Source organism: Nerophis ophidion, linkage group LG08 (genome assembly GCF_033978795.1).
Source record: "Nerophis ophidion isolate RoL-2023_Sa linkage group LG08, RoL_Noph_v1.0, whole genome shotgun sequence".
Lineage (NCBI taxonomy): Eukaryota > Metazoa > Chordata > Actinopteri > Syngnathiformes > Syngnathidae > Nerophis > Nerophis ophidion.
The window spans coordinates 22955496-22969613 of NC_084618.1; the positions used below are offsets into that span (position 1 = coordinate 22955496).

Below are 14118 nucleotides of genomic sequence, written 5' to 3' on the forward strand. Positions count from 1 at the left end.
CACACACACTACTGAAATACTCTCACACACACTACTGAAATACTCTCACACACACTACTGAAATGGTCTCACACACACTACTGAAATGCTCTCACACACACTACTGAAATACTCTCACACACACTACTGAAATGCTCTTACACACACTACTAAAATACTCTCACACACACTACTGAATGCTCTCACACACACTTTTGAAATACTCTCACACACACTACTGACATGCTCTCACACACACACTACTGAAATACTCTCACACACACTACTGAAATGCTCTTACACACACTACTGGAATGCTCTCACACACACTACTGAAATGCTCTCACACACACTACTAAAATACTGTCACACACACTACTGAAATGCTCTCACACACACTACTGAAATGCTCTCACACACACTACTGAAATGCTCTCACACACACTACTGGAATGCTCTCACACACACTACTGAAATGCTCTCACACACACTACTAAAATACTGTCACACACACTACTGAAATGCTCTCACACACACTACTGAAATACTCTCACACACTACTGAAATACTCTCACACACAGTACTGAAATACTCTCACACAGATTACTGAAATCCTCTCACTCACTACTGAAATACTCTCACACACACTACTGGCATGCCCTCACACACACTACTGAAATGCTCTCACGCACACTACTGAAATGGTCTCACACACCCTACTGAAATGCTCTCACACACCCTACTGAAAAGCTCTCACACACACACTACTGAAATGCTCTCACACACACTTCTGAAATGCTCTCACACACACTACTGAAATGCTCTCACACACACTACTGAAATGCTCTCACACATGCTACTGAAATGTTTTCCTGTGAGAGGTAATTCTGAATAATGTCCCTAACACTTACGCACCACCGAGGTGCAACAATCAACTTGTATTAGCAAGCTAGCATCCGTCACACGTCCACTTGGATAAACATACCTGTCAAGTACGGCCCTTGATTATTCGCCGCAGAACAACGGGCGTGACGCGTATTCTCGGCCGGGCGTGATTACGTCGTGAATCCCCAGTCGGCGTCTGTCAGCCGGAGTCGCAAACGCCCGGGCGGTCAAATCGTTTTTAACGTCTCATTTGTGCGTTGCTGAATATTTCATGGCATTCGGGCTTTTATTCGCTGTTAAATCATTCGAGGGACGGCAAAGCGAGAAAAGTAGAATCACGACTCTTGTTATTAGCTGATGCAAATGAGGCCGGTAAATGGGTTTGACGGGTGCGGTATATCGCAGCATCGGGCTCGGGCTAGTTCCTAGTTTTGGACAAAGACCTGGACCACAAATTGAAGGATGCACGGGCCACTTTGATAAATTTTGGTGCGGTCGAAAAAAACTAAAACCAATACAATGCTAAACCAGACCTGGGCAAATTAAGGCCCGGGGGCCACCCGCTCTTCGTGGACATATTTTACATTTAAGCGAAATGCAACAAAAATCCAACAAAACAGCGAAATATGAACGCGAAGGGAACAAATAAACCCCCACACAATCTGGCTAAGTGTTAGCATGGTAACGTTAGCATTGTTGTATGCTAACTTTTTTAGCAAATTTTACAGCCGAACACCTCAGAGTCTTATAACTTCATACTTGATGTATGCTGACTGTTAGCATGCAAACACATTTTTTTTTAGCTAATCTTAAGTGTGTACGCTTCCAAGTCATATGACGTTGTTATCAATGCATTGTAGATGTTAGCATTCTAATGTTAGCATTTTAGCACGCTAACTTGGTTATCCAGTTTTACAGCTGGACAAGTCAGAGTCATGTAACTTGGTACCTGACACGTGCTAACTGTTAGCATGGTAACTATTTTTTTTTTATTTAGCTAATTCTAAGTATATATGCTTCCTGGTCATATGACGTTGTTCTCGACGCATTTTAACCGTTAGCATGCTAACATTAGCATTTTAGCACGCAATTTTTTTTTGGGCCGGTTTCACAGCTGGACAAGTCAAAGTCATGTAGCTGCTAACTCTTGGCATGGTAATGTTAGCATTCTAGTATGTTAACATTTTATAAAATTTTACAGCCGAACACCTCAGAGTCATATAACTCTGTACTTGAAACATGCTAACTGTTTGCATGCTAACTGTTTTCATCCTAACTGTTAGCATGCTAACTGATTTTTTTCAGCTGATCTTATGTTTTTACGCTTCCTAGTCATATGACGTTATTCTCGATGCATTCTAACTGTTGGCATGCTAATGTTAGCATTTTTGCACACTAAATTTTTTAGCCAGTTTTATAGCTTTACAAGTCAAAGTCATATAACTGCTAACTGTTAGCATGGTAATGTTAGCACTGTAGTATTTGAACTTTTTAGGAAATTTTACAGCCGAACACCTGAGAGTCATATAACTAGGTACTTTATACATGCTAACTGTTAGCATGCTAACTTTTTTGGGGGGGGGGGGCTATTCTTAAGTGTGCACGCTTCCTAGTCATATGACGTTGTTCTCGATGCATTTGAATTGTTAGCATGCTAATGTTAGCATTTTCACACGATAACTTTTTTAGCAAATTTTACAGATGAACACATCAGAGTCATATAACTCGGTACTTGATACATGCTAACTATTAGCATGTTAACTTCTTTTTTTAAAGCTAATCTTAACTAGGCACGCTTCCTAGTCATATGACGTTGTTTTCGATGCATTCTAACTGTTAGCATGCTAATGTTAGCATTTTTGCAAGTTAAATTCTTTAGCCAGTTTTACAGCTTTACAAGTCAAAGTCATATAACCGCTTACTGTTAGCATGGTATTGTTAGCATTGTAGTATGTTAACATTTTAGCAAATTTTACAGCCTCGGTCATATAACTTGGTACTTGATACATGCCAACTGTTAGCTTGCTAACTTTTTTTTTTTTTGGCTATTCTTAAGTGTGCACGCTTCCTAGTCATATGACGTTGTTCTCGATGCATTTGAATTGTTAGCATGCCAATGTTAGCATTTTTGCACGCTAACTTTTTTAGCACATTTTACAGATGAACACCTCAGAGTCGTATAACTTGTTACTTGATACAGGCTAACTGTTAGCTTTTTTTTTAGCTAATCTTAAGTAGGCATGCTTCCTAGTCATATGACGTTGTTCTCGATGCATTCTAACTGTTATTTGCTAACGTTAGCATTTTCGCACGCTAACTTTTTTAGCAAGTTTTACAGATGAAAATCTCAAAGTCATGTAACTCGGTACTTGATGGCATTTGAACGCCCCTGATGTAGATCCTCATAGCCAGTAATATAGCACGGCCTTGTGATGTTTTTGCATTTTAAGACGGTTTTTGGCTTCCGACCGAAGGTTGAGGAATTTTTTTTTTTTTTTAAAGGGAATGATTGATGAAAGTGTGCAGTTAAGTAGCAGGCGAAGGGTAATTTGTCACTGTCATCTCAACATCAGCGCCTTCACAACAGGTCCGACTAACAACCAGCAGGAACAAAAAAGGGGAAATGCACTCAAGTCGTCCTCCAAAAATAGACCACCTGGTTAATTGGCTTCATGCTTCTATTGATTTTTTAAAATGTATTTATTTATTTTTGCAACCCTTTGAAAAGTCTGTCAGTCTCGCTCGGTTGATCCGCTCAATAGCCGAGATCCAGGCGGCTTTAATTAACCTTGTGTTTCTCAAGTCCCTTGTACTGAAAAAGAGTTTCAAAGTGGATCAAAACCCAACAGCGGTGCTCCGGAAACTTCCGGTAAATTAAAAAAAAACAATACTCTGTGTGGAGAGGCGGAGCCGACTGGCCGACGGCAGGGGGGGACACGCTGCAGCCCTGCCCAAGATGGCGGCAAGGAGGCGGAGAATGCGGCAGAGCGGGGAGGCGGGGCTCCGCCGCAATCTAATTCAGGTGCGTGGCTCACACATCTGGACACGATTGACTTATTTCCTCGTGGAGTATAAAAGGGGAGAAGGAGGAAAGATCAGAGTGTTCGCAGCAGCGGCCAAGGAGCAGAAGCAAAGAGAAGAGCAAGAGCGCCCACGAGCACACGAGAGAAAAGCGACCGAGAGGCGAGCAGCGTAGAAGGAGCTGAAAAGCGACCAGACTGGAAAACAATCTTTACTATTGCAAAATAAAAGAGTCAAACCTGCTCGACGATCATGTCCTTCCTGGGTGGTCCATTGAACCCGCACGACGACGGCTTAAATCCGTCACACTTTGCTTCTTAATGTGATCATGAATGACAGCAATAGGCAGTTTTTTCACATTCTAAAGTGTAAAAAACAGCCGATATTGTGCCTCCGATCCTTCAATGTGTTGGAAGTGTGACATCAGAGAGTCATTTCTGATTAAATAAGCTTAAAAAAAAGACAAATAAGTGTGATTTTTTTTGTTATTAGCAGTGTTACGAATAACGGCGTTACTTTTTGAGTAGTTTACTATTTTTACGTAGATTACAACGCCGTTGCCGATGTGTCGGATGTAACGGGACAGCTTGTTTATTTTAAGAAATAGAGAATCATCACACAGCAAACAACACCCAGAACCAGTTGAGTCGGCACATTTTGTAAATGGTAAATAAAAAGCAAATCCTTTTCAACGTATATTCAATTGAACAGACTGCAAAGACAAGATATTTAATGTTCCAACTGGGAAACACCAATTTTTGAAGCTTTTCAAGTGGAATTATTTCCCATTGTACAGGTTAAGTCTTGCTGAAATAAGCAGGGGCGTCCCATGATAACGTTGCTTGGATGGCAACATGTGTAGCTCCAAAACCTGTATGTACCTTTCAGCAATAAGGGTGCCGTCAAAGTTACCCATGCCTTGGGCACTAACACACCCCCATACCGTCACAGATGCCGGCTATCGAACTATGCGTCTAGAACAATCCGGATGGTTCTTTTCCTCTTTGTTCCGGAGGACACGACATCCGCAGTTTCTAAAAGCTATTTGAAATGTGAGCTCGTCAGACCACAGGACACTTTTCCACTTTGCATCAGTCCAGCTTAAACAAGCTCTGGCCCTGCGAAGCCGGCGGCGTTTCTGGGTGTTGTTGATAAATGGCTTTCGCTTGGCATAGTAGAGTTTTAACCTGCACTTACGGATGTAGCGACAAACTGTAGTTACTGACAGTGGTTTTATGAAGTGTTCCTGAGCCCATGTGGTGATATCCTTTACACACTATGTCGCTTTTTGATGCAGTCCGTAATATTATTGCTTACGTGCAGTGATTTCTCCAGATTCTCTGAACTTTTTGATGATATTACGGACCGTCGATGGTGAAACCCCTAAATTCCTTGCAATAGCTCCTTGAAAAATGTTGTTCTTAGACTGTGTACACGCATTTGTTCACAAAGTGGTGACCCTTGCCCCGTCCTTGTTTGTGAATGACTGAGCATTTCACGGAAGCTGCTTTTATACCCAATCGTGGGATCCACCTGTTCCCAATCAGCCTGTTTACCTGTGGGATGTTCCAAATAAGTGTTTGATGAGCATTCCTCAACTTTCTCAGTCTTTTTTGCCACTATGCCAACTTTTATGAAACAAGTTGCAGGTATCATATTCCAAATAACAAAGATTTCTAATTGGAACGCTAAATATCTTGTCTTTGCAGTCAATTCGATTGAATATAAGTTTGAAAAGGATTTGCAAATCATTGTATTCTGTTTTTATTTACCATTTACACAACTGGTTTTGGGTTTTGTATATACACACACATACACTACTACTACTACTACTATGAGGGAATAATGAACAGCAAATCAATGACTGAAGTGGGCAAAGAATCAAACAGAAACAGAATGAAATTTGGACTCAGATCTGAGGAGAGACATGGCCACTGTACTCTCTGTACAGTCCTGCACCACGCTCTGACTAAAAAGGTTTACAACCCCTCTTTTATTTAGATATTCAATGTTTACGCAACAACACATGTCACAACAGGAATGGGGTGTATGTAAACAGTCATTGTTTTAGCTCACATTGAAGACAAAAGAAGAAGATGCCTCGGGCTTGGGCTCGTCCTGCTTGCAATCCTACAAATACCCCGTTTGTGGACGAGGAGACTACAGCAAGGGAAACAAAGGCGTTCAATCCGTTTATTAACCAGAGGTAACACAAGCCGGTGAAAAAAAATTCCCCTGCGCTGTCGTCCCGCCAGAGTGAGCGAACACAGCTGAGCCAATGCTGCTCTCTCTGGCTCTCACACGTGGCTTGGCAACAGGCACCGCCTTTTAAAGGCACACACTCTGCTTTCATGAAACGTCTTTCAACTGCATATTCCAGATATTTTATAGTTTTTTTTTTTTCTTAAACTTTTTTCCTCGTTATTAATTACATGTATTAAAGATTAATGTTGTGACTAATGCAATTATTTTTTGGCAAAGTAACAAGTACCTATAACAAATTATTAGTTATAAGTATGAACATTTCAACATTTTCTGATTACGTTATGTCAATTTGATTTGTTTTTTTTTTTCCGGTTTTTGTGTGTGTTTTGCACACTCACGGACTGGGGGGCTTGTGGTGGCGGATCTCCGCTCTCACTCGAGTGCCGAATACTTCTGCGATCGCTTGTATTTGATTGGCGAATACACACGTAATAAATACTCGTCAAATATTCAAATATAAGTAAATATATGCCAACTCTGGATCAGTTTTTTCTTCTTCTTCAGCATTGACTCGGGATTCACACGGCAAAAATTTGCGACGCCCGCAGAGGAAAATTGTGTTACGATACTGAAAAAAGCGGGAAATCGAAAAAAAATTGCGCGTTGCTTTCGATACTTTTCTCAATATCGGTCCAGATCCGATAATAGTTTTATTTTAGTTTTACTCCTTTAGTTCTGTTTTCAGCACCCCTGGGTTTGTTTTTTAGTTTGCCATGGGGGCTGATTATTTTCACCTGCCTCTGATTGATGTTGTCGGGACACTCACCTACTTCTGTTCACTAATCAGACAGCTATTTATTCCTGCTTTTCGCCACACTCAGTCTATCTGTCTTATTTGCGCTACGCAACAAGTTACGTGGGTATGCTATTTGATTCCTGATTCGATGCTAAGTCTTTTTGTTAGCTATTTTCCTTAGCTTCCAATGCAATCGGTACACTTTTCTTGTGTTTGTTTGCATTTTTCTGGTATTTTTTTGTGTTTTGACTGATTTATGGTAAATAAATCATTGTCTTACCTGAACTTTAACCTTCTGAGTTCCATCTGCATTCTGGGAAAACGATCCGCAGAATAACATGACAATAATGGACATTTGAAGATATTGATGGAGGCGATACTGGGCGATCAAACGATATCAATACATATCGTCACAGACACGTAATCGACCCAAGTGGTCTGTATATGATGCACGCCGTTCATCCGCACCACGCTCACCCTTTAGAGCACAGCTGTAACCTCCATTCTTCTCAGGTTTCTCTATGTTTACATTTTCACACTATTTAGTTTTCACTTTATTTAAAAAAAATCTTACATCCATCCATCCATCCATTTTCTACCGCTTATTCCCTTTCGGGGTCGCGGGGGGCGCTGGCGCTTATCTCAGCTACAATCGGGCGGAAGGCAGGGTACACCCTGGACAAGTCGGCACCTCATCGCAGGGCCAACACAGATAGACAGACAACATTCACACTCACATTCATACACTAGGGCCAATTTTAGTGTTGCCAATCAACCTATCCCCAGGTGCATGTCTTTGGAAGTGGGAGGAAGCCGGAGTACCCGGAGGGAACCCACGCATTCACGGGGAGAACAAGCAAACTCCACACAGAAAGATCCCGAGCCTGGATTTGAACCCAGGACTGCAGGAACTTCGTATTGTGAGGCAGACACACTAACCCCTCTGCCACCGTGAATCTTACATATTCCTTATTTTTTCACCTCCATTTTAAGAGTTTATTGTTACACGCCGTCCGTGGCGCAGTGGGAGAGTGGCCGTGCGCAACCCGAGGGTCCCTGGTTCAAATCCCACCTAGTACCAACCTCCTCACGTCCGTTGTGTCCTGAGCAAGACACTTCACCCTTGCTCCTGATGGGTGCTGGTTGGCGCCTTGCATGGCAGCTCCCTCCATCAGTGTGTGAATGTGTGTGTGAATGGGTGAATGTGGAAATAGTGTCAAAGCGCTTTGAGTACCTTGAAGGTAGAAAAGCGCTATACAAGTACAACCCATTTAAATATTTAATGTGATTTTACTATTTTGTTTACATTTTCCTTTCCTTTCTGCCTTGATAGCTCAGGGGATTACAATCAGAGGAAGGCTACATTTTAAATAATTTTTTTTTTTCATTTGATATATTTTATTTCCTTCTCGTCCCTTATTTTCCATAGGTCATAAAATTATTAAAAAAAATATTTAAAAAAATAACCTAAACATATAGCTGCAGTCGTGCATTGAAAGATAAAAAAAGAACAGTGTAGAGGTTGCCCTCTTGTGGGTTCTTCGGACCACTACACACTGCCAGGAGAGCCCGGAATTCAGGGTATAACACTGTTTTTTTTTTCATAAAAGTGTCTTTTCAGCAAAGTGTCTTTGTCTGCTGCGTCCGTTCAGCAAAACTACCTCTCTCCTACCGGCTGCTGCCAATGAAGGGCGACAGGTGATTAGATAACAGGGCCCACCTGGGCCATCTACGCACCTTTCGCTGTCTTCGAGGCCGGTCCTGGCACACTCCGTTCCGCGGCAAACCCGCAGGCCACGCCCCCCCCCACAAACGGGTTCTGCTTAAAACCCCAGCAAAAGTTTCATACAACTAACTTTATAATTATGCTGCATTCAAGACGGCTGGGAAATCTCCCGCTTGATGCGACTCTGAGCCTCCCAGTCAAACGTGGCTGAGGGACGCAGCGAGGGACTTGAACACAACCTGCTCACCGACGCTTCTTGACTGCCAAGTTGCTCTAAAAAGTGGCAGGGAGGGATAAATATTAAAAGGAGTGAAAGCGATCACGTTGTTTGAACGTATCAGTGACAGAATGTTGTAACGCCTCGGTGGCCATCTTTAATCACCTCGGTGCAAAACTATCGGCCACTTCAATCTGGAAGCCCGCCGGAGCGGAAAAAGCCAGCTTCTAAATCTCCCAACGTGGGACAATCTCCCCTTTTATCTGATTCTCATCCAAGGGGGGGTCATTTACATTTTTACCAATAAAATACGTTTAAGAAGATGTCTTTCACTGAATATTTTTTTTTCGACTTCTCACTCTTTGATCATCAAGTCCCATTAATAAGTGTAAAAAGAAGTTCTACTCTCCAAAAAAAAAAACGTGTATGTTCTTGTCGTCGAGATACAGAGCATCCGGAAAGTATTCAAAGCGCTTCAATTATTTTTTTTTTTTGTTATGTTACAGCTTTATTCCAAAATAAAAACACCTTCAACTTCCATCCCATCCATCCCTTTTTTACCGCTTATTCCCTTTCCAAAGACATGCACCTGGGGATAGGTTGATTGGCAACACTAAATTGGCCCTAGTGTGTGAATGTGAGTGTGAATGTTGTCTGTCTATCTGTGTTGGCCCTGCGATGAGGTGGCGACTTGTCCAGGGTGTACCCCGCCTTCCGCCCGATTGTAGCTGAGATAGGCGCCAGCGCCCCCCGCGACCCCCACCTTCAACTTTGTCGTCAAAATTCTACACAAAATACCCCATAATGACAAGGTGAAAAGTTCCCTAAAAGCCTGTTTTGCAAGTTCCTAAAAAAAAAACAAAAAAAAAAACAGAGGCTGTTTCATCCCTTCAAGCCTGTTTTTTTTCAAGGGAGTTTATAAACTTCAAGGGAGTTTATCCCTACAAGCCTGCAAGCCTGTTTTGCGGGTTTCCCTGCACTTCAAGGGAGTTTATAAACTTCAAGGGAGTTTATCCCTACAAGTCTGTTTTGCGGGATTCCCTGCTCTTCAAGGGAGTTTATAAACTTCAAGGGAGTTATCCCTACAAGCCTGTTTTGCGGGATTCCCTGCTTTTCAAGGGAGTTTATAAATTTCAAGGGAGTTAGATTAGATATTACTTTATTTAATCCGTCAGGAGAGTTCCTTCAGGAAAATTACAATTTTCAGCACAATCCCATTCAAGATCAGACAAACATTATACCTACAAGCCTGTTTTGCGGGATTCCCTGCCCTTCAAGGGAGTTTATAAACTTCAAGGGAGTTTATCCCTACAAGCCTGCAAGCCTGTTTTGCGGGGTTCCCTGCTCTTCAAGGGAGTTTATAAACTTCAAGGGAGTTTATCCCTACAAGCCTGCAAGCCTGTTTTCCGGATTTCCCTGCTCTTCAAGGGAGTTTATAAACTTCAAGGGAGTTTATCCCTACAAGCCTGTTTTGCGTGATTCCCTGCTCTTCAAGGGAGTTTATAAACTTCAAGGGAGTTTATCCCTACAAGCCTGATTTGCGGGTTTCCCTGCTCTTCAAGGAAGTTTATAAACTTCAAGGGAGTTCATCCCTACAAGCCTGCAAGCCTGTTTTGCGGGTTTCCCTGCTCTTCAAGGGAGTTTATAAACTTCAAGGGAGTTTATCCCTACAAGCTTGTTTTGCGGGTTTCCCTGCTCTTCAAGGGAGTTTGTAAACTTCAAGGGAGTTTATCCCTACAAGCCTGTTTTGCGGCATTCCCTGGTCTTCAAGGGAATTTATAAACTTCAAGGGAGTTTATCCCTACAGGCCTGCAAGCCTGTTTTGCGGGTTTCCCTGCTCTTCGAGGGAGTTTATAAACTTCAAGGGAGTTTATCCCTACAAGCCTGCAAGCATGTTTTGCGAGTTTCCCTGCTCTTCAAGGGAGTTTATAAACTTCAAGGGAGTTTATCCCTACAAGCCTGTTTTGCGTGATTCCCTGCTCTTCAAGGGAGTTTATAAACTTCAAGGGAGTTTATCCCTACAAGCCTGATTTGCGGGTTTCCCTGCTCTTCAAGGGAGTTTATAAACTTCAAGGGAGTTTATCTCTACAAGCTTGCAAGCTTGTTTTGCCGGTTTCCCTGCTCTTCAAGGGAGTTTATAAACTTCAAGGGAGTTTATCCCTACAAGCCTGATTTGCGGGTTTCCCTGCTTTTCAAAGGACTTTATAAACTTCAAGGGAGTTCATCCCTTGAAAAGCAGGGAAACCTGCGAAACAGTCTTGTATTTCATCCCTACAAGCCTGTTTTGTAGGTTTCCCTGCCCTTAAGGTGAATTTATAAACTCTCTGGAAGAGCGGGGAAACCTTTGAGTTAATAAACTCCCCTGAAGAGCAGGGAAACCTGCAAAACAGGCTTGTAGGGATGAAATAGCCTCTGTGTTTTTTTTTATACAAACTTGCGAAACAGGCTTGTCGGGATGAAATCGCCTTTTTGTTAACTATTGATATAAATTACGGATCTATGACGATATATATAGATTTTGTTTTATCGTATTCAATAATACAATAAATATGCTACTGTAGTTTTTTTTTTTTCTTTTTTGCAGGGACAAAACAAAACGTTGATGACACCAAGAGAGCAAACTTTACAATTTCATGCATACAGATAGGTTTTAATGCTTCAGAAGACATACAAAGGAGTGGATGGCCACAGTGGACTTGAATTTATTGACATTTTGGGGGGGGGGGGCAAAAAAAATAAAAATAAAATAAAATCTTTTTACTCTTTTTGTCCGCTCACAGGTTTGACAAACAGCGGCAATATACAAGAAATGTGTCCGTCATCATGGCAACAAACAATAAAGCGTATTCAGAAAAATCTGAGAATAAATTGTTCAAGTCACGTATTCATTTATTTTTATTATTTTATTAAACAAAAGGAACCAAAACAAAACAAAAAAAAAAGGCTTGCAGAGATTCTGTGGTAGATATTAGTGGTCATAAGCAAGAGAGTGCAGTTTCAACAAGAACAATAGAAAAGATTGGCAATAAAAAATAAAAAGCACCGATTGGCCTTGAAGCCACTTCAGAGCTGTCACTTTTTAGGCAGGAAGGCGCCGCCGCCGCCGGATCCTGCTCTTCGGATCCTCGGCGTCTTAAAAAAAAAGACACAAGCAAGTGTAGCACCACAGAAGGAGGAAAATAGCACCAAAAAGTTGTTCTTTGTTTCGGATTTCTTTGGGTTTGGAGGAAGCTGGAAAGTGACATCTTTGACCCTCTTTGGTTATGCAAATCAAAATTATTTTTTTTTTTCGGCTCGAATTTTGGCCACATTGTGTCGTCTCCCGCTCCGCTGTCAATCGAGTCGCGTGCGTGTTTTGAAGGCAGGAAGCGATAAACACAGTCAGGAACAATATACAGAATGTACTTACAGACATATTTATAGATATTTATATATATTTATATATCAAATAGAGACATTTATGCACAAACGAAGCTCCCAACAAAAGCAAGCAAAAAAAAAAAGGAGGGGGGGGGAGCAGAGCCAAAATGGAGTCCGTGGCGGGAGATTACAGGTCAAAGGTCACGTGTGGCATCCAGTTTCAAAACTCGCGTGTGATGGAGAAGGCGCGCTGAGGTTTCAAGGGTTTTTTTTTTCTTTCTTTCTCCTCTTATCCTACAGAATTGTATGGAAATAAAAACAAATTTGTACAAATAGAAGAATTGTCCTATTTTTTTTTTGTTTTTTTTCGTAGAACAAAAATGAAGTGTCGTTTTGTTTTGTTTTGCTCAGTCTCTAGCCGAGGAAGCAGACGGGGCCCACTTCGAAGCCGAACTTCTGCGAGGGGCCGCCGAAGTCGTTGAACATGATGTCCACCAGGGGGACCTGCTCCACTTTGGGGGTGTTTATCTCCAGCACCGTCCTGTCGTAGCCCTTCTTCAGCTGCAAGGAGGTGAGAGGCAGGTTTTTTAAAAAACAAATATACACATTTTGAACCACTTTTGGTGAATGTTAAAGGTCGTAAAAGTTATAAAAAAAAAATTTTTTACTCTCAATGCTAAAATCTCTAACGCAGGGGTCGGGGACATTTTTGGCTGAGAGAGCCAAGAAGCCAAATATTTTAAAATGTATTTTCCTAAGAGCCATATAATATATTTTTTTAAACACTGAACACAACTAAACGCGTGCATTTTTAAGTAAGACCAACATTTCCAGAGTATAATAAGTCTCTTATTCTTTGTAATAACATTGTTATTGTGAAGCTAACTGTGGAGGGGGCGTGGCCTGCGGGCCTGCAACAAAGCAGGACGTTGCCAGGACCGGCCTCGAAATCAGCGACATGTGCGTAGAGGGCCCACCTGGGCCTTTTTATCTAATAACCTGTCGCTCTGTTATAAGCAGCAGCCAGGATGAGAGACGGGGTCAGGGCTGGAGCCAGAGCGCGAGTGAGGACGAAAGAGAAAAAGACAATTGCTGTAAAGCAACTAAGAGAAAAATAAAATAAAACAATATTGTAACCCTAAAACAGGCTCTTGGTGGTCTGAAGAACCCCTAGGAGGGCAAGCCCCACACTAACCAATAATAAATAAATGACTTCTTACCATTAACGCAACTTCTTGAACATAAAAATGCATGACAATGTTTTATATTTTGAACGTTGTTTTTAACACTGTGATTACAAGTGGAATTATTCATTACTTATCCTGTTAAGCAATGTCAGCTCAGATTTATCCGAGAGCCAGATGCAGTCATCAAAAGAGCCACATTTGGCTCGTGAGCCATAGGTTCCCTACCCCTGCTCTAGAGCATCGGCGGATCTATTAACTGATACGATATTTTTTTGTTTGCTTTATGCCATTTTTGTCAGAGAAAACCCTGTTTTTAACAGCAAAAAAACCCCCCCCACAAAATATGCATTAATTTTCCCAAAATAAATTCAAACTGGATTAATTGAGGTGAAATAAATGGACCCTAGTAAAGGTCAATAAATAATGACAACATTATTATTTCCTATTATTTTTTTTTTTTAAGGAAAATAAACAACAAAAAGGTCTTAGGGATCCAAAAAGGGCCCAGTCATAAAAGTGTCCACAATATGTGTGTGTGTGTGTGTGTGTGTGTGTGTGTGTGTGTGTGTGTGTGTGTGTGTGTGGTGTGTGTGTGTGTGTGTGTGTGTGTGTGTGTGTGTGTGTGTGTGTGTTAAATGTGTGTGTATATATATGTATAGATATAAATGTATGTATAAAGATATATGTATATGTATATACAGGTATATACACACATATATATGTATATATATATATATTTATA

The 14118-nt window shown here is 41.4% G+C and overlaps 1 protein-coding gene across 1 annotated transcript in view; it reads right to left on the minus strand.

The window, feature by feature from the left end:
* Window positions 1-11458: 11458 nt before the first annotated feature.
* LOC133557153 (collagen alpha-1(XI) chain-like) overlaps window positions 11459-14118 on the minus strand; it is a 110937-nt gene continuing 108277 nt past the window's right edge. The window contains exon 66 of the mRNA XM_061907398.1: window positions 11459-12750. Within this exon, the coding sequence (XP_061763382.1) occupies window positions 12604-12750 (147 nt within the window). The 3' untranslated portion in view covers window positions 11459-12603. The remainder of the gene's footprint in view (window positions 12751-14118) is intronic.